General features: G+C 42.4%; 1 protein-coding gene across 1 annotated transcript in view; it reads left to right on the forward strand.

Moving 5' to 3' along the window:
• Positions 1–18874, forward strand: part of itprid2 (ITPR interacting domain containing 2) — a 56997-nt gene that overhangs the window by 24415 nt on the left and 13708 nt on the right. Inside the window, exons 2-8 of the mRNA XM_024136419.2 lie at positions 9043–9293; positions 9570–9612; positions 11785–11834; positions 12491–12544; positions 15082–15124; positions 15281–15379; positions 15664–15874. Coding sequence (XP_023992187.1) covers positions 9043–9293; positions 9570–9612; positions 11785–11834; positions 12491–12544; positions 15082–15124; positions 15281–15379; positions 15664–15874 — 751 coding nt within the window. The remainder of the gene's footprint in view (positions 1–9042; positions 9294–9569; positions 9613–11784; positions 11835–12490; positions 12545–15081; positions 15125–15280; positions 15380–15663; positions 15875–18874) is intronic.

Consider the following 18874-nt stretch of genomic DNA (forward strand, 5'->3'; position numbering starts at 1 on the left):
AGAGTGGATTATGAAAATATATTGACAAACGTTACCAAGATTGGATCCCCGAGCCGACAAGGTTAAAAATCTGTTCCTAGGCCGTCATTGAAATAAGAATGTGTTCTTAAAAAAAAAAGATCTTCGCTTACATTTAGCCAATATTGATCAGAGTTACCTTGTCCTATGGATATCTACACAGTTATAAAATTGACACGGTGGTGTAAGCCTACACGAAACACAGACCTTATTTTAAGTGAATCTAAAAAATATCCTATGGAATAAATGAAGSAACCGCTTTTCAGATTTTGCTAGAAGGTGTCATGGGAATTATGACTCGCAATTTGGTCGTCAATTCTTACCATGCCCATTATTAAAATAGGATTTCCTGCATATAGAAATTACAGTTTTTGTTTTCAACATTCATCACAGGTAACTTAAACTAAATTTTTATTCAAACAGTTGAGAGTATTGTCTCCTAAGCAGACTCTTCAGTATCATTGTCACTTCAGAGCTGTGTGTGTGTGTGTATTTATGTATCATATTAAGTTAAAATAAAAGTGTTCATTGTTCATTCAGTATTGTTGCAGTATTGTTGTGTGATATATATAGATTTTTTTTTWAATATAAATCGGCCGATTAATCGGTATCGGCTTTTTTTGTCCTCCAATAATCGGTATCGGTATCGGCGTTGAAAAATCATAATCGGTCGACCTCTAATTTGGACATAAATGATGGACATTACCGAAAAAAACAAACAWTTCTTGTGGGAGTCCTGAGAGTGCATTTCGACGAAGATCAGCAAAGGTAAATGAAGATTTATAATGCTTTTTATGAGTTTTGTTGACTGYACAATTTGGGCGGGTAACTGTATGGCTTGCTTTTGTGGCTGAACGCTGTTTTCAGATGATTGAATATTGTGTTTTGCCGCAAAGATTTTTGAAATCTGACACAGCGGTTGCATTAAGAACAAGTGTATCTTTAATTCTATGTAAAACATGTATCTTTCATCAAAGTTTATGATGAGTATTTCTGTTATTTGACGTGGCTCTCCAGATATTTTGGAGGCATTTCTGAACATGGCGCTAATGTAAACAGAGGTTTTCTGGATATCAATATGAACTTAATCGAACAAGACATATATCTATTGTGTAATATGAAGTCCTATGAGTGTCATCTGATGAAGATCATCAAAGGTTAGTGATGAATTTATCTCTTTGTGCTATTTGTGACTCCTCTCTTTGATTTGTAAGTCGCTCTAGATAAGAGCGTCTGCTAAATGACTTAAATGTAATGTAAATGTTTGGCTGGAAAAATGGCAGAATCTTTCTTTGAGTTGGTGGCGACCTAACATAATCGTTTGTGGTGCTTTTGCTGAAAAGCCTATTTGAAATAGGACACTTTGGTGGGATTAACAACAAGATTACCTTTAAAATGGTATAAAACACATGTATGTTTGAGGAATTTTAATTATGAGATTTCTGTTGTTTGAACTTTCACTGGCTGTTGTCATATCGACCCCGTTACCGGGATTGCAGCCATAAGAAGTTAAAGGGGAGATCAAGCTGATCCTAGCTGTTCTATTTTGCCCTGTTTATCAAACGTGTTGGAAAAACTTGCCAGTGTCGTGTCTTTGCTATCGTTAAATTGAAGACTTATAGTTTTTATCAAAGATTCCTGTAATTAGGGATTACGCGATCACTTGAGTAATAACGTAACTAATTAACTATGAATTCGAGGGCACCAGGGAAAGTTATTAGATTACAAAGTTATAATTTCCCAATATAACCTTTCAGATATTTTCATATCTGATCAATAGTCYTCTAATGATTTATTTACTGTACCTCACGTTAGTCTCATTCCAAATGTCGTAAATTGTTGATTATCTGCACGAACCCAGTCTTCACTATGAGTCATCCATACATCAATTGTCTTAAATCATTTATTTATTACTAACTAATTCACAGAAATGCATAAACAAACAAACTTAAAATAGTTACATGAAATGATAGGAGAAATATGCCCTAGTGGGCTGAACCGGCATAGCGGCTTGTTAGACAAAAGGGATGGATGGGGGGTCGATTCAGAAGTCACTACAGAGTATACTCTTTATAATAATTGACATGCTAATCCTTACACATGAACGCTCACTCATTCGGGAACAATTGCAATCAATATATATATATTTACGCTCATTGTGTGTCGTCTTGATCGTTTGAGAGAAGTTCGTTTTTGTTGGAGTTCCTTCTGTCGTAGTTATTGTGGAGAGTTCAGAGTGACATTCGTTATAGAATGGATGTTTCGGCGGTTGTCTGTCTTCGCGTTCAATGATACCGAATTCCTAGCTTGCAGAACTAGTAGTCAATATCAACGACTTGTTTTATTCGTCTTAAGAGTTTAACCACGTGGTATGGTTAAAGATTCAGCAATGGAACTCAACCTTCGTTCTCCTCCTAATGGAGAAAAACATGGTTTAATGGTAATTTCTTAGAGTTGGCTTTTATTCAGATAGCAGAGAGGGGCTGTCCATGGTCTCTGACCCAACTGGCTCAAGGCGGTCCTTGGATTTAGTTCAAATACAAAGGGACTTGTATTTTTCTTAATTAAAACAGTTCAAAATCATATTACACAATTATACAAACAGTATCATACTCACTCATTCATTTTATACAACAAACAGACGTAACCTCATATCTGAGGTCATTATATAACAGCGGTATGGTAAGTAGTCCCACAGTTCTCCTGAGTTTCCCACGTGGTCGCCAATGGGCGTGTTAATAGCTGGACTCCCCCGATCTTTTATACTTTTGCAGGAATATGAAATATGTTCGTACCTCAAGTTCTGTGAGGTGGAAGAGAATTCCTTTGTCCTGAAAGTTTACCCTCTCTCTTAATAACTGTTTGGCCATGAGGAGATTCTCAGGAATTTACGACCTCTCTGTGACCACAGCATGGGTTGAAGAGGCAGGGAAAGGCAGGGAGAGGGGGTGGTGAGGTTTGCAATACCCAAGCAGGCGACGTCATGACACCAGTAATCAACTGACTGACTTTCTTGATGTCTATAGTATTCTTTCTGGTATGCAATCTGGTTTCTGCTCAGGTTATGGATGTGTCACTGCAACGTTTAAGGTCCTTAATGTCACCATTGCCCTTGATTCTAAACAATGTTGTGCTGCTTTTTTTATTGACTTGGCCAAAGCTTTTGATACGGTAGACCATTCCATTCTTGTGGGTCGGCTAAGGAGTATTGGTGTCTCTGAGGGGTGTATAAAGTCAGAAAATCTGTCTCAGCCGCTGCCTGTCACCAAGTGAGTACCCCAAGGCTCAATCATAGGCCCCACGCTCTTCTCAATCTACATCAACAACATAGCTCAGGCAGTAGGAGGCTCTCATCCATTTATATGCAGATAATACAGTCTTATACTCAGCTGGCCCCTCCCTGGATTGTATGTTAAATGGTCTACAACAAAGCTTTCTTATTGTACAACAAGCTTTCTCTACCCTTGTTCTGAACACCTTCAAAACAAAGGTCATGTGGTTTGGTAAGAAGAATGCCCCTCTCTCCACAGGTGTGATTACTACCTCCTGAGGGTTTAAAGCTTGAGGTAGTCACCTCATACAAGTATACAAGTACTTGGGAGTACGGCTAGACGGTACACTATCCTGCTCTCAGCACATATCAAAGCTAAGGTTAAATCTAGACTTGGTTTCCTCTATTGTAATCACTCCTCTTTCACCCCAGCTGCCAAACTAACCCTGATTCAGATGACCATCCTACCCATGCTAGATTACTGAGGAATAATTTATAGATCGGCAGGTAAGGGTGCTCTCAGCGGCTAGATGTTCTTACCATTCGGCCATCAGATTTACCACCAATGCTCCTTTTTGGACACATCACTGCACTCTATACTCCTCTGTAAACTGGTCATCTCTGTATACCTGTCGCAAGACTCACTGGTTGATGCTTATTTATAAAGCCCTCTTAGGCCTTACTCCCCCCTATCTGAGATACCTACTGCAACCCTCATCCTCCACATACAACACCCGTTCTGCCAGTCACATTATGTTAAAGGTCCCCAAAGCACACACCTCCCTGGTCACTTGTCTTTTCAGTTCGCTGCAGCTAGCGATTGGAAAGAGCTGCAACAAACACTCAAACTGGACACTTTTATCTTAATCTCTTCATTCAAAGACTCAATCATGGACACTTACTGACAGTTTTGGCTGCTTTGYGTGATGTATTGCTGTCTCCACCTTCTTGCTCTTTGTGCTGTTGTCTGTGCCCAATAATGTTTGTACCATGTTTTGTGCTGCTACCATGTTGTGTTGCTATCATGCTCTGTTGTGATGTGTTGCTACCTTGCTATGTTGTCTTACGTCTCGTCTTGATGTGTGTTTTGCCCTATATTTATATATTTTTTAAATCCCAGCCCCCGTCCCCGCAGGAGGCCTTTTGGCTTTTGGTAGGCCGTCATTGTAAATAAGAATTGGTTCTTAACTGACTTGCCTAGTTAAATTTAGTTGAAATAAAAAATATTGTGCTAGAGGGTGCGTTCTCACCCCTCTCCTGTACTCCCTGTTCACCCATGACTGCGTGGCCATGCACGCCTCCAACTCAATCATCAAGTTTTCAGACGACACTACAGTGGTAGGCTTGATTATCAACAACAACGAGACGGCCTACAGGGAGGAGGTGAGGGCCCTCGGAGTGTGGTGTCAGGAAAATAACCTCACACGCAATGTCAACAAAACAAAGGAGATGATTGTGGACTTCAGGAAACAGCAGAGGGAGCACCCCCCTATCCACATCAACGGGACAGCAGTGAAGAAGGTGAAACGTTTGTTTGAAGTTCCTCGGCGTACACATCACGAACAAACTGAAATGGTCCACCCACACAGACAGTGTGGTGAAGAAGGCGCAACAGCGCCTCTTCAACCTCTGGAGGCTGAAGAAATTTGACTTGTCACTGAAAACACTCAAACATTTTCAGATGCACAACCGAGAACATCCTGTCGGTGTATCACTGCCTGGTACGGCAACTGCTCCGCCCACAACCGTAAGGCTCTCCAGAGGGTAGTGAGGTCTGCACAACGCATCACCGGGGGCAAACTACCTGCCCTCCAGGACACCTACAGCACCCAATGTCACAGGAAGGCCCAAAAGATCATCAAGGACAACAACCACCCGAGCCACTGCCTGTTCACCCCGCTATCATCCAGAAGGCGAGGTCAGTACAGGTGCATCAAAGCTGGGACCGAGAGACTGAAAAACAGCTTCTATCTCAAGGCCATCAGACTGTTAAACAGCCATCACTAACATTGAGTGGCTGCTGCCAACATACTGACTCAAATCTCTAGCCACTTTAATATTAAAAAATTGAATGTAATAAATGTATCACTAGTCAATTTWWAAAAAATGCCACTTTATATAATGTTTACATACCCTACATTACTCATCTCATATGTACAGTTGAAGTCGGAAGTTTACATACACCTTAACCAAMTACATTTAAACTTAGTTTTTCACAATTCCTGACATTTAATCTTAGTAAAAATTCCCTGTCTTAGGTCAGTTAGCATCACCACTTTATTTTAAGAATGAATTGTCAGAATTATAGTAGACAGTGATTTATTTAAGCTTTTATATCTTTCATCACATTCCCAGTGGGTCAGAAGTTTACATACTCTCAATAGGTATTTGGTTGCATTGCCTTTATATTGTTTAACTTGGGTCAAACGTTTCAGGGAGCCTTCCACAAGCTTCCCACAATAAGTTGGGTGAATTTTGGCCCATTCCTCCTGACAGAGCTGGAGTAACTGAGTCAGGTTTATAAGGCCTCCTTGCTCGCACACGCCTTTTCAGTTCTGCCCACACATTTTCTATATATATTGCTTCCAAGGATGAACCAGACTTGTGCAGGTCTACAATTTCTTTGAGTTCTCTGAGTTCTTGGCTGATTTCTTTTGATTTTCCCATGATGTCAAGCAAAGAGGTACTGCGCTTGAAGGTAGTCCTTGAAATACATCCACAGGTACACTTTCAATTGACTCAAATGATGTCAATTAGCCTATCAGAAGCTTCTAAAKCCATGACATCATTTTCTGGAATTTCCCGAGCTGTTTAACTTCTCTAGGGTATGTGGGACGGTAGCGTCCCACCTAACCAACAGCCAGTGAAATTGCAGGGCGCCAAATTCAAAACAACAAATCTCATAATTAAAATTCCTCAAACATGCAAGCATTATACACCATTTTAAAGATAAACCTCTCGTTAATCCAACCAAAGTGTCTGATTTCAAAACGGATTTACGGCGAAAGCACACCTTGCCATTATGTTAGGTCAGTACATAGCCACAGAAATACACAGCCATTTTTCTAGCCAAAGAGAAGTAACAAAAAGCAGAAATATAGTTAAAATGAATCACTAACCTTTGATGATCTTCATCAGATGACACTCMTAGGACTTCATGTTACACAATACATGTATGTTTTGTTCGGTAAAGTTCATATTTATATCCAAAAATCTGAGTTTAGGCGGGACGCTACTGTCTCACTTGGCCAAAAGCCAGAGAAAATGCAGAGCGCCAAATTCAAATTAATTACTATAAAAATGTAACTTTACTTAAATCATAACATGAAAGACACCAAATTAAAGCTACACGTGTTGTGAATCTAGCCAACATGTCARAATTCAAATAGGCTTTACGGCGAAAGCTGTTATCTGAGCATAGCACCATAGTAAACAAAAGAGAGAACATTTCAACCCTGCAGGCGCGATACAACGCAGAAATAAAAATATAATTCATGCCTTACCTTTGACGAGCTTCTGTTGGAACTCCAATATGTCCCAGAAACATCACAAATGTTCCTTTTTGTTCRATTATCTCCGTCGATATATATCCAAAATATCAATTTATTTGGCGCGTTTGATCCAGAAAAACACCGGTTCCAACTTGCGCAACGTGAAGACAAAATATCTCAAAAGTTACCTGTAAACTTTGCCAAAACATTTCAAACTACTTTTGTAATACAACTTTAGGTATTTTTTAAAGTAAATAATCGATAAAATAGAAGGGATGATCTGTATTCAATACAGGAAGAAAACAAACTCTAGCATGCTTTCTGGTCTTGCGCCTCTATCAAACAGTACACATGAAGTGACACTTTTTCAAGATGGCCGTACTTCTTCATTACACACAGGAATAACCTCAACCAATTTCTAAAGACTGGTGACATCCAGTGGAAGCGGTAGGAACTGCAAGCAAGTCCCTTAGAAATCTGGATTCCCAATGAAAACTAATTGAAAATAGGGTGACCTCAAAAAAATAAAAAAATTCTGAATGGTTTGTCCTCTGGGTTTCGCCTGCTACATACGTTCTGTTATACTCAGACATGATTCAAACAGTTTTAAAAACCTCAGTGTTTTCTATCCAAATCTACTAATAATATGCATATCTTCTGGGGATGAGTAGCTGGCAGTTTAATTTGGGCATGCTTTTCATCCAAAATTCCGAATGCTGCTCCCTACCCTAGAGAAGTTAAAGGCACAGTCAACTTAGTGTATGTAAACTTCTGACCCACTGGAATTGTGATACAGTGAATTATAAGTGAAACTATAGCCAAAACCTATAGTTTGTTTTAACAAGAAATTGTTTGTGTTTGTAAACTTCCGATTTCAACTGTATTTATATGTACATATTCTTATTCATTCCTTTACACTTGTGTGTATAAGGTAGTTGTGAAATTGTTAGATTACATGTTAGATATTGCTGCACGGTCGGAACTTAGAAGCACAAGCATTTCGCTACACTCGCATTCAAATCTGCTAACCATGTGTATGTGACCAATAATATTTGATTTGAAATAAAAAATGTTGTGCAAGAGAGGAGAAGGACGGGACTGGATTGTGTTGACACATTCTCAGATACTGTATTTGACATCAGAAAACCCCATGTTTTAAGTTGATCGACACCTGTCATCAAGATGTCTCACTGTACTTCATTGAAAGAGGCAAGCCTATTTGTTGTGTTTTTGTACTGACCCCTTTTTAGATTCCCACACATCTATAGCTAGCCATCACTGCCATTGGTTTGTTTGGAAAGCAGAGTGATCGTCTGTGTTGGTTTAGTCACATTCCTTATTTCAGATGATTACTCTGGAAATAGAAGTAACCTAATAATAGCCTCCTTCATTTGTCCATCGGGGTTTGGCTTCTACACTCCAGTGAGAACTCCATCGGTCTATCCATTTATCCCTCCCTTCAGAAAAGAGCTGATCCACAACAGGAAACAACTCGTAATCTTTTAACTAAACAGACATTTCCTGCTCCAGTTGTTGTCAGTTGGACTTCTAGCTCTCATTAGCTCCTCTGTACTCATCCATTCTTACTGCCTGCCCTCTGTCCCATATCTCTGCCTGGCTGGGAAGGCACTACTTTTAAGTGACATTTCAGACTGCTTTGGAAGTATTCTTAGGATTCTTAGGATACTAGTTCTGGAGGGAGGAGGAATCCCCACCAGGTATTATTAGTGCCTCGTTTCATGCGGATTGTTTTGTTGTCTTGCTTCTTGCAGAGGTTATCACATTTATAAATTTGGTGTTCTGCTCTTAATTCATTTAGCCATCGAAGTTATAGAAAGAAACATTGTGTAGTCGTGTTTTTCATTGTTTATATAATAACTTATTTTACTAAGTCAATTTTGTTATTAGATTATTGGACATTTGCTTGTTTCCAGCTCAATGTTACTGTCATTCCATGCTGTGGCTTTTCTGTTAGCATACATGGTTATCATGCAGTTTGATGGTCTATTACAGGCCTTGCCAGGTTTGCAGAGCTTTCCTTCTAGAATGAAATGGTGTGTTCTTGGCATGACTGTGCCCGTGTGTGTGTGTGTGTGTGTCCCCTCCCAGTGTGGTGTAATGTAACCTAGCATATTTAGAGAGCCGTACTAAACTCTGTAATAAACTAGTCATAAATTACTAAAGAGGAGGCTTGGCTTCCATTTAGTCTCATGACACCCGCCTCCCTCCTCTCTAATGCAGGTGACTTGCCCCTCACTGTAGCAACCCAGCCTGTGGAGAAGAGGACGCGTGGATCCAGGAGAGGACCATGGAGCAGTGTGAGACTTCTGCGAGCCCCAGCAGAGATCACCCATGGAAGGCAGCAACCATGAAGAGGAGGGCCTGGGCCCAGAGCAGAGACTCMTGGCAGGGCCCCTCTGAGAGTCAGGACACCCAGGATCAGGAGGGTTGCAGCGAGGAGACGGTGTCCCCGGAGCCCACTATGGAGACGACGGCCCCGGCCGAGGAGCCAGGTACGTTGGGAAGAGCTACAGAGGGAGCAGCAGACTAATTCTGGTTTGGGTTTTTGACGGCTTGATATATAGCTGCATGGAAGTCATGATTAAACATTAAACCCTACTTTAAGGTTGTATTGCTCTATTAGTAACTAGCTCAAAAAGGAATGAAATCCTCCAACAGCAAACTGTTTATTTAGATGTTTGAATCCAGTTGTTATGGTTATGGACATTGTAGAATAGTTCCAGGCAGTATGATGTTATATAGGAATTGTACATGTTTTCTTCTCTCAGGGCGCTTCCCTAACAAGATTGCAAGCTGGCTCAAGGACTGCAGGTATAGTGATGTTGTGTTATAATGAAACCTCTACATTGACATGTAAATTGACATTAGGGCACACATTGGACAACGTTGTAAAACGTTGTTCAACAGAAAGCGAAAATGTGTGTTTCTTATTGGACCAGTCAGGGTAGCCCCTCTTTGTTTCAATTGGTTTTCTTCAGTTTGATGTCTAATGAACACAGAAGACAGGGCCCTGGTAAAGCCCTTAATAATGACAGAGAAAGAGCAGCATAGCAACCATGTATTGTGTTTCCTTGTATCTGGAAGCTGTTGTGGTCCAGCTCTCTCCTTGTCAGACGTTATATTTGCTTTGTGAAGGCCGTGCGCTTTATGCTGCTATCTATGCCTTTGGGAAGTTTTTCCGTTAGCCCAGGGCCTATGTTATCAGCAACTGGTCTGGTCTTGCTGTACTGCCTCAAGTTGATTCAACAAACATTACCATGGATCTTAGAATCTGTTTGAGTCAAATTCTAGATGGTAAAAAATCCCCCCAAAAACCGATGTGAGCAAGACGGAGTGATGAAGAGAAAGAGCAAACAGAAAGTCACATGATGTTGATCATGAGCGTTTACACAATGTCAATGTCTCTTTATGAAATGTTCATGTCATATGACTGGCGCTGGTATAGGCCTACAGACAGCTGTTTCATGCTGTTAACATAGATGTTACTAGTGCCGGGGCGATGCCAGCATTGTGATACTCATTAGTATCGTGGCAATTAAACAAAACATTTCTTTAAGAAAACAGACCTAATGTTAGAAACAACATGTTGTCACCGAGTCACATTTATTTATAGATATAGAACACAATATTTTACATACAGCAGGTTTTTAAAGGATCAAATAGTTAGCTCTGCTTCGTGTTTTCATTTTAGCCATGGGAAAAATATTGCGACGCTGGTATTGTCCTAGATGTTACATGAGCAGAAAGCATATCAACTTGACTTGGTCTGACTCAGTCAGTATTGAAGTATAGTTGCATCAGAGTACAGTAGGACATCAGAAAGCCTATAGACCTGATTAGGTCTGGGACAGTGACCATATGAAGTTGTTTGATCTRTTGACCAAGAGGTGAGCTAGGAGCGTCACAGCGCGGTGTTAGGGATGTTGTGCCACGTTGCTATTTTTAGCCCTTAGACTAGAGCCTTGTGTTTGACTTGCTGTTTTTTCTCACAATGCTCAGCCAGACTTGACTTAGTTTCATCCAGGCCTTCCTGTACACTAACAGTGGAGACTGGAGGCTCTGTTACTGTTCTGTGACTGGGAACATGACAGTCACTGTCTAGTACTACTGTATCTGTGGATGTAGGACTACTGTATCTGTGGATGTATAGTATATTGATCATGCGTATATGGTTAGTTGACTAATAATAATAAGAAACAGTTGTATTGTTTGTATATGTCTCTGTGTTGTAGACACTGGTGTCTAACAGTGTGTGTCTCTGTGTTGTAGACACTGGTGTCTCTAACAGTGTGTGTCTCTTGTTGTAGACACTGTGTTCTCTAACAGTGTGTGTCTCGTGTTGTAGACACTGGTGTCTCTACAGTGTGTCTCTGTGTTGTAGACACTGGTGTCTCTAACAGTGTGTGTCTCTGTGTTGTAGACACTGGTGTCTCTAACAGTGTGTGTCTCTGTGTTGTAGACACTGGTGTCTCTAACAGTGTGTGTCTCTGTGTTGTAGACACTGGTGTTCTAACAGTGTGTGTCTCTGTGTTGTAGACACTGGTGTCTTAACAGTGTGTGTCTCTGTGTTGTAGACACTGGTGTCTAACAGTGTGTGTCTCTGTGTTGTAGACACTGGTGTCTCTAACGTGTGTGTCTCTGTTGTAGACACTGGTTCTCTAACAGTGTGTGTCTCTGTGTTGTAGACACTGGTCTCTAACAGTGTGTGTCTCTGTGTTGTAGACATGGTTCTAACAGTGTTGTTCTCTGTGTTGTAGACACTGGTCTCTAACAGTGTGTGTCTCTGTGTTGTAGACACTGGTCTTCTAACAGTGTGTGTCTCTGTGTTGTAGACACTGGTGTCTCTAACAGTGTGTGTCTCTGTGTTGTAGACACGGTGTCTCTAACAGTGTGTGTTCTCTGTTTGTAGACCACTGGTGTCTCTAACAGTGTGTGTCTCTGTGTTGTAGACACTGGTCTCTAACAGTGTGTGTCTCTTCACAGGACTCCTCTTGGGGCGTCTCTGGATGAGCAGAGCAGCACTCAGTCCAAGGGTGAATTTCCCTCTTCTCCTACAACACCAGTCATATGCTATACAACTGTAACTCTCCAATGGAAAAAGAGAATGTGTGTTAGTATATCTGTGCAGATGGTGTGTGTGGGTCAAGAGGGTGTTTGTGGAGTATTCTGCAACTCACTTTCTCACCACACCTTGCAGCCCTAGTGAACTTTGGAGTGTTCTGTAACCAGCTGCTTTACACATCCACCCACACACCAGTTACCAGTTGGTAGCTTTCTCAAACTCTGTCGCTCAGGTCATCTTATTGTCCTTCTAAATCGAAGTAAGAAACAGAGCCAGGCACGATGTGAGTGTCCTGAACTGAAAGGAATAACATTTGGATTCCCTGCATTTGCTTTAAAGTCTTCTGGGCAATGTGAACCTACATGTGCAGCTGGTGCTATCTACAGTAGGTAACACTTACCAACCAGCCACGGTAAATATTTCTCCTAACCAAGCGTAAATATTTGTCGTGGTTTGAAGTGTCTGTCTGTAGTAGGCTACTCTGTTTAAAATGCCTTCAGTTAACCATGTCCGTTGTGTTTTACAGGCACGTGCAGACGTTTTTATGTGAATGGTTATTTAGTCTATTGTAGGGTATAAGTGCTGTTTGAGGGGCTTAATGAAAGATCTTCTATCACTACTTCACAGGAGTGATGAAGAATGGATGCAGCTTTGAAGACGACTTGTTTCTGGGAGCTGAGGGTGGGTGACGTGTCTCTCTCTGTGTCTCTCTCTGTGTCTCTCTCTGTGTCTCTCTCTGTGTCTCTCTCTGTGTCTCTCTCTGTGCTTGTGTCTCTCTGTCACTAGAGCAATATGACCTAGGATCACACTACTGCTACGGCAGTTTTACGATGCTTATGAGCTGTTTTGAGAGAGACCTGAATCCCAAATGGCACCCTGATCCCTATATATTATAGTGCACTTCTGGCTGGATCCTGGTCAAAAGTAGTGCTCTTAATAGGCAATAGGGTGCCATTTTGAGACACGGCCTAGAAATCTGTGTGTCCTAACAATTTTGAGCTGGAAGCTTCTTGTTGTTGAAGTGATTTGCCTCTTTAGTTTTTACTAAAGCTGCAATAGGACCTTGGGAGTACTCCCTGCTGTTACTGCTCTTCATGAGCGGACGTGCACATGAGGACTCAAGGACACACACCTAGCTTTCCCAGTCAAAAGGAAAGGAGAGCAGAGCAGTGTGTGTGTGTGATCAGATAGCATATCTAGCTCTCATTTCACCCTCTGGGTGACCTGCCTGTTGGTGGAGGAGTAGAGGAGGATAAATAATGAAAGAATGGATATATCTCAGTTTAAACTGTCTCCTCGGATCTAAATAGGAACATACATGAGCTTTTATGTCCTCTGGCCCTGCTATACAGCTATTTTCTACTCCCCCATGATAACTATCTGGTCTGTCCCTCAACACTTCCCTCTTCTCAAGTCACATAGTTGTAGGCTTACCGTGTTTAGAGCAATGTCCTGTTGTGTCACTTGCGGACCTGGGTTCAAATTGTATTTGATATCTTTCATAATTGTAGCGTTTGCTTTAGGCGCCTGGAGTGCCAAATGAGTTTGTGCTTTTGCTACAATTCCATTAGTTCCATTGCGCCAGGCGAGCTCAATCAAGCCAGCTAATGTATTTTGAAATGATTTCAGTAGTAGTATTTGAGCCCAGGTGTGGTCATTTGCACCACGTTGTTCATAGGACGTTTTTTTGTGTTCGTCCCTTTGAAGAGAGGATAGTTATACTTGCTAAATAGATTATTTGATTCATACAATCAGACCTGTATTGAATGGCGTCGAGGCTCATAGTTGGTAGAGCAAGCCTAGGTCTGTCAAAGCTGTGGATGAATGTCTCATTCTTCCATTGAAACAGCTGTAGTGATGTATGCTCCCTAATTTGCTTCCGTTTGTTGTTCGTCTCTGAGAGATGGGGTCAGTCAGATTTTGTACTTGCCCGCATGGTTGCACTCCACACATTACTAATGTGTTTGTGCAGACCAGAGACGGTGGGAGGGTAGTTAGTGTGTCGTGCTGGGGTTGGCTCCTGTTATGGTCTGCTCTGACCTGCTTAGTCTCAGGTTGTGGCCCAAATGGCACCCTATTCCCTATATAGGGCTCTGGTCAAAAGTAGTGCTCTAAATAGGGAATAGGGTACCATTTGGGACATACAAATACAGTGAAGCAAAAGAAAGGGACCTAGTCATACTTGAGATCCGTCTTCCATTGTGCCCATGTCATGCTACAAGTCTCAACAGGCACCTGTATGAGGGCCCTTCTTCCTTCTGGCTCCAATCCACTCCATCAGTGAGTAGCAACAACTTACTGTTAACAGGCTAACACGCACAACAATAGTCATTCAATGGAAAAGCATGCTTTGATGATAATCGAGCTCTTTGAGGCTGAAGAACCAGTTAGGCTGATTTGAGTTTGTTCAGTTTCAGGCAACTGACAGACAACGTGTACTCTCCTGTCTCTGTCTTCACCAGACCTGGGCTCAAGTACTATTAGAAATATTTTAAATACTTTGTGTTTGTTCTAGCCTGCCTGGAGTGCCAGATGGGCGGGGTTTACAGTTGTGGGGACGATTCTATTGGTCCATCAAGCCAAGCAAACTCAACCATGCACAGATAAAGTATTTGAAATGATTTAGAATAGTGTTTGAACCCAGCTCTGGTCTCCACACTAAGGCTTCTGGGGATTGCCCACAGTCCTCAGTTTGCATTCTTTATGTCACTAAGACAACCTGGAAGAGGCCTTCCGACTGAGAGCAGGATTTCTCCTGACAGATGAGGCCATACTTCAGGAGCACTTTCTCTCTGTCTCTACTGTACTCAAGCCATAATTATGTTCCTTGCTGTCTCAGAGCTGAGGATTTCGTTATTTTCTGGGGATTCTCATTTTGACTCTGGCCTCTTTCCCTTCTGTCATATGTGGAAGAGACGGCATGTTAGATGTGGTTTCTTGTAAAAAAAAAAAAAAWTTTTTTTTTACAAAGGTAGACATTTGTTGTTGCTTTTATATCAATTTTTTTAACAGCGTATAACGTTAGATTTCGACAGATGGACTTTGAAGAGAAATGCCGGAATCAGCAATTACTGTATATAGTCAGTTGACCACGGCACACAGCAGCATACAAAGCTCCTGTATTCAACTCTATCTTCCTCTCTCTCCCTCCTTCCCCCACTCTCTCTTTCCCCTCTTTCCTTCTCCCTCCCCTCTCTTTCTCTTTAACCTCCCTGCAGCCAACCACCTTCAGCCCAACAGTGCCAAAGCAGAGACACCCTGGTAAGTGAGACTGTGAGACCCCCCTTTATGCTATTGGCCACTCCTCACCCACCCCCTCCTCAGTTCTCACCCCCCTCAGTTCAGTCTTCTGCAGTAGTCTTAGTGGCTGTGGTGTGACTCGTGTACTGATCACTGCATGCCCACTCTGCTCTTCAGCTATGGAATGCCTGCGAAGGACAAGAGGAGCCAGTTCCGGCAGAAAGGCAGGAGTATGAACTCAACAGGATCAGGGAAGAGCAGCACCACTGTGTCCAGGTGAGCAGACAAGTAGACAGTCCCTGAGCCAAGAGCTGTGGTTTGGGGATGACAATCCCTGTAACTGGGACATTTCAGGTCAGGTCCCAAGAAAACCCCAAAAGCAGACATAATAGATCAAGTTTAATACAATATTGGGTCTGACGTTAGCCAGAGGTACTCTGTTAAAGCTCAGGTTTTTCATTTGACTTAACCTCACTAGCTGCATCATTTGCTGTAGAGTGCCGTTATATATGCTTTCATACTTGGAGTCCTGTAATACATGGTTTGTGTGTTCTGTCCAGTGTGTCTGAGTTGTTGGACCTCTATGAAGAGGATCCAGAAGAGATCCTATATAACCTGGGGTTTGGCCGGGAGGAGCCGGACATCGCCTCTAAGATCCCCCCGCGCTTCTTCAACGCCTCCTCCGGAGCTAAGGGCATCGACATCAAGGTCTATCTGGGAGCACAGCTGCAACGCATGGAGATGGAGAACCCCAACTATGCCCTGACAAGTACCAGCTTTAACTTGCTTTTTTCTCATACGCTTTGTGTGTCTTTAGCTTTACCTCGCTTTGTGTCTCTTCCTCGCTGTCTGTCTGTTTCTTTAGCTTTACCTCGCTTTGTGTCTCTTCCTCGCTGTCTGTCTGTTTTCTTTAGCTTTACCTCGCTTTGTGTTCTTCCTCGCTGTCTGTCTGTTTCTTTAGCTTTACCTCGCTTTGTGTCTCTTCCTCTCGCTGTCTGTCTGTTTCTTTAGCTTTACCTCGCTTTGTGTCTCTTCCTCGCTGTCTGTCTGTTTCTTTAGCTTTACCTCGCTTTTGTGTCTCTTCCTCGCTGTCTGTCTGTTTCTTTAGCTTTACCTCGCTTTGTGTCTCTTCCTCTCGCTGTCTGTCTGTTTCTTTAGCTTTACCTCGCTTTGTGTCTCTTCCTAAGCTGTCTGTCTGTTTCTTTAGCTTTACCTCGCTTTGTGTCTCTTCCTCGCTGTCTGTCTGTTTCTTTAGCTTTCTGTCTCTATTTTCCCTTCCCCTCATTCTTCGAGCTGTGAAAACACTGCTCATATTGCTGTTCACTGCTATAAAATGGTCCAGACAGACAACAATGTACAACCTACATACATGCAGACAAACGGGTTGTGATGAAGGAATATGGATAGAGTGTCAGCTGGAGTGCGGAGCAGCGGGGTGATGGTACGGTGGGGATGGTGGTAGTGTTTGGGTGGGTTATGGTTGGAATGAATTGTTGGGATGTGGTACTGATGGTATTACATCAATGGATGATATATCAATACTTTGACTCCAAGTATTGATTTGTAATTTAAAAAAAAATGTATTCTAAGTAGCATTAGCTAGAGCTAGTTGGCAGTACCTGCGCCAGAATATTTCTCCCTGCAGCTTGTTCTTCATTTCTATTTAAATAGTGAGCCAAGATGTTTTCAGCACTTATTTCCATGACTGATCAAAACTCATTTTGTCAATTTCTCAGACATATAGTGAGCAATATGTTTGGAACATCAAATCACCATAAAATCGTAGTATCAACTCGCAATACATATTGAATGGAGAAAAGCAACACATTATATCAGCACCTAAGTATGGTGATAATATGGTATGGTGAGGTCCCTGGTAATTCCCAGCCCTAGTTACATGTAGGGGTAGTCTGGTATCTTTGTAGGTGGTGTAATAATCAATGGCACACCATCAGTCAATGGGTTCCGTTCCCACCAAGCCATTGCATTGTGGGTAGGTTTCTTGTTCTTCTCTTCCTCTTGGCAGATTTAGCTTCTGTCTGCCAAACAAGAGCATGTAGATCTGGGGGCCTGGGCTGGAAGCTGGGATGGTGAGAGTGAGGGCCCATTCCAGTGCAGCTGGGTGAACAGAGCCGCAGCACAAGGAAGCCTTTGTCTTCTATTGGGCAAACAATGTGGTGACCAGAGCGGCAGAGAGAGAGACAGAGTCTACCTCCCAAATGGCACCCTATTCCCTATATAGTGCACTACTTTTGACCAGAGCCCTCCCTATGGGCCCTGGTCAAAAGTGGTGCACTATATAGGGTGCCATTTAGGACACCCCCAAAAAGAGATGGAGTGGAGGACCTGATTCTTCTCTGTACTCTGCTCACATCGGGCCTCACACACATTGGTCCTGGGTCTGTTCACTCTGCCAGAGCACACAGCACTATGCACCGGCCGTTTTACTCTTTATAGACCCATATTAGCATAACTCCTGCTGTCGGAGACCGAGCTGTGTGAGATCTGAGTTGGGGACAAAGCAGCCACTCTGCATCCTGGCTGGCCAGCCAGAGAGGAACAGGAAGGGGACAGAGAGAGAGTGGCCTCAGCCCTGTAACAGCACTCTCTTGTTGTTTTTAAACTGCTGGACCGAGGCCCAGTAAGCGCTGTTGTAGTAGCTCTCGAGTCAGTTTCATCTTCATCTGGTCTAGATTAGATGTTGAAAGGGGGGATGAGTATCTGTCTTTTCAATCCMTTTTGAAGTTTCACCCCTCCGTTAAGTTAATGTGAGGAGTTTTTGTCGTCTACCTATTGAGTTAGTGGGGCTGCTGCAGCGCAACAACAACTGGATGACGGGCTGTTTCTGTTTCAGAACAGTGGACTGACTTGACTTACAGCACACTGAGCACAGGCAGCTCTGCAGGGATTTAGGAGTCACAACTTCCAAGGGTTCTAGGGATCATAGATCAGTGAGCATTCTCAGAAGGTTTAGACTCTGGAATGTAGAATTCTCATGCTGCTGTCTGTCTCAGGGATGTTCCAACATGTACTGCAGTTAGCAGCTCAAAGTCCTGGAACAGCCCTCTTCTCTTCAATGTCATGTTGATTTTTCTTATGTAAGTCCTGTTTTCTCTCCCTGAGAACGTCCCTGGGATTCTGGCTGTGAGCAGCTAAAAGGGATGGTGCTCTCATCATAAATATAAAGACCTTGTGAAATTTCACTTCCTACTTCTGTTTTCTTCTGTGGTCTTATTCTGTGGAGTCAGCTGTGGTCAGGGATCAGGAAGAGACTGTGTTCTGGGCTCAGAGAGATAATGGCCAGAGGATGTATTTGTTACTTACTTGCAGAAGTATATTAGTCGCTTACATGCATGTGGTGGGGATAGATATCATGGTGACTGGCGTACTTAGTCACTCGCACTGTTGCGTTATGTCGTTTATGACACACTGTTAATGTGGGGAGGTTTATTATCTTCGATGTCATTGCGATGATGGTTCAAGGGAGTTATGGTTGCCCTGTGACAGGCTATGCCTATCTGTGCCCACGGGGCTGGTATTAACGTCAGGATGCAGCTTTGTCTTTCATCATCCTCCAAACTAACTACACCCATGATGAGGGCTGAATCTGCTGCTATAAGAGGACATATTCCCAGGCGTTCTGGGGACTAGCTAGCTTGAGCCTTTGGTCAAAAGACTCAGCAGGCCATTGTTTCTATTAGTTTCCTCTCTTTATCAAGTTAATCAAGTCTTATTCTTTCCCCAAAGCTTGTATTTTAATTCTAGTTTCCT

The sequence above is a fragment of the Salvelinus sp. IW2-2015 genome, unplaced genomic scaffold (genome assembly GCF_002910315.2).
Source record: "Salvelinus sp. IW2-2015 unplaced genomic scaffold, ASM291031v2 Un_scaffold912, whole genome shotgun sequence".
NCBI lineage: Eukaryota > Metazoa > Chordata > Actinopteri > Salmoniformes > Salmonidae > Salvelinus > Salvelinus sp. IW2-2015.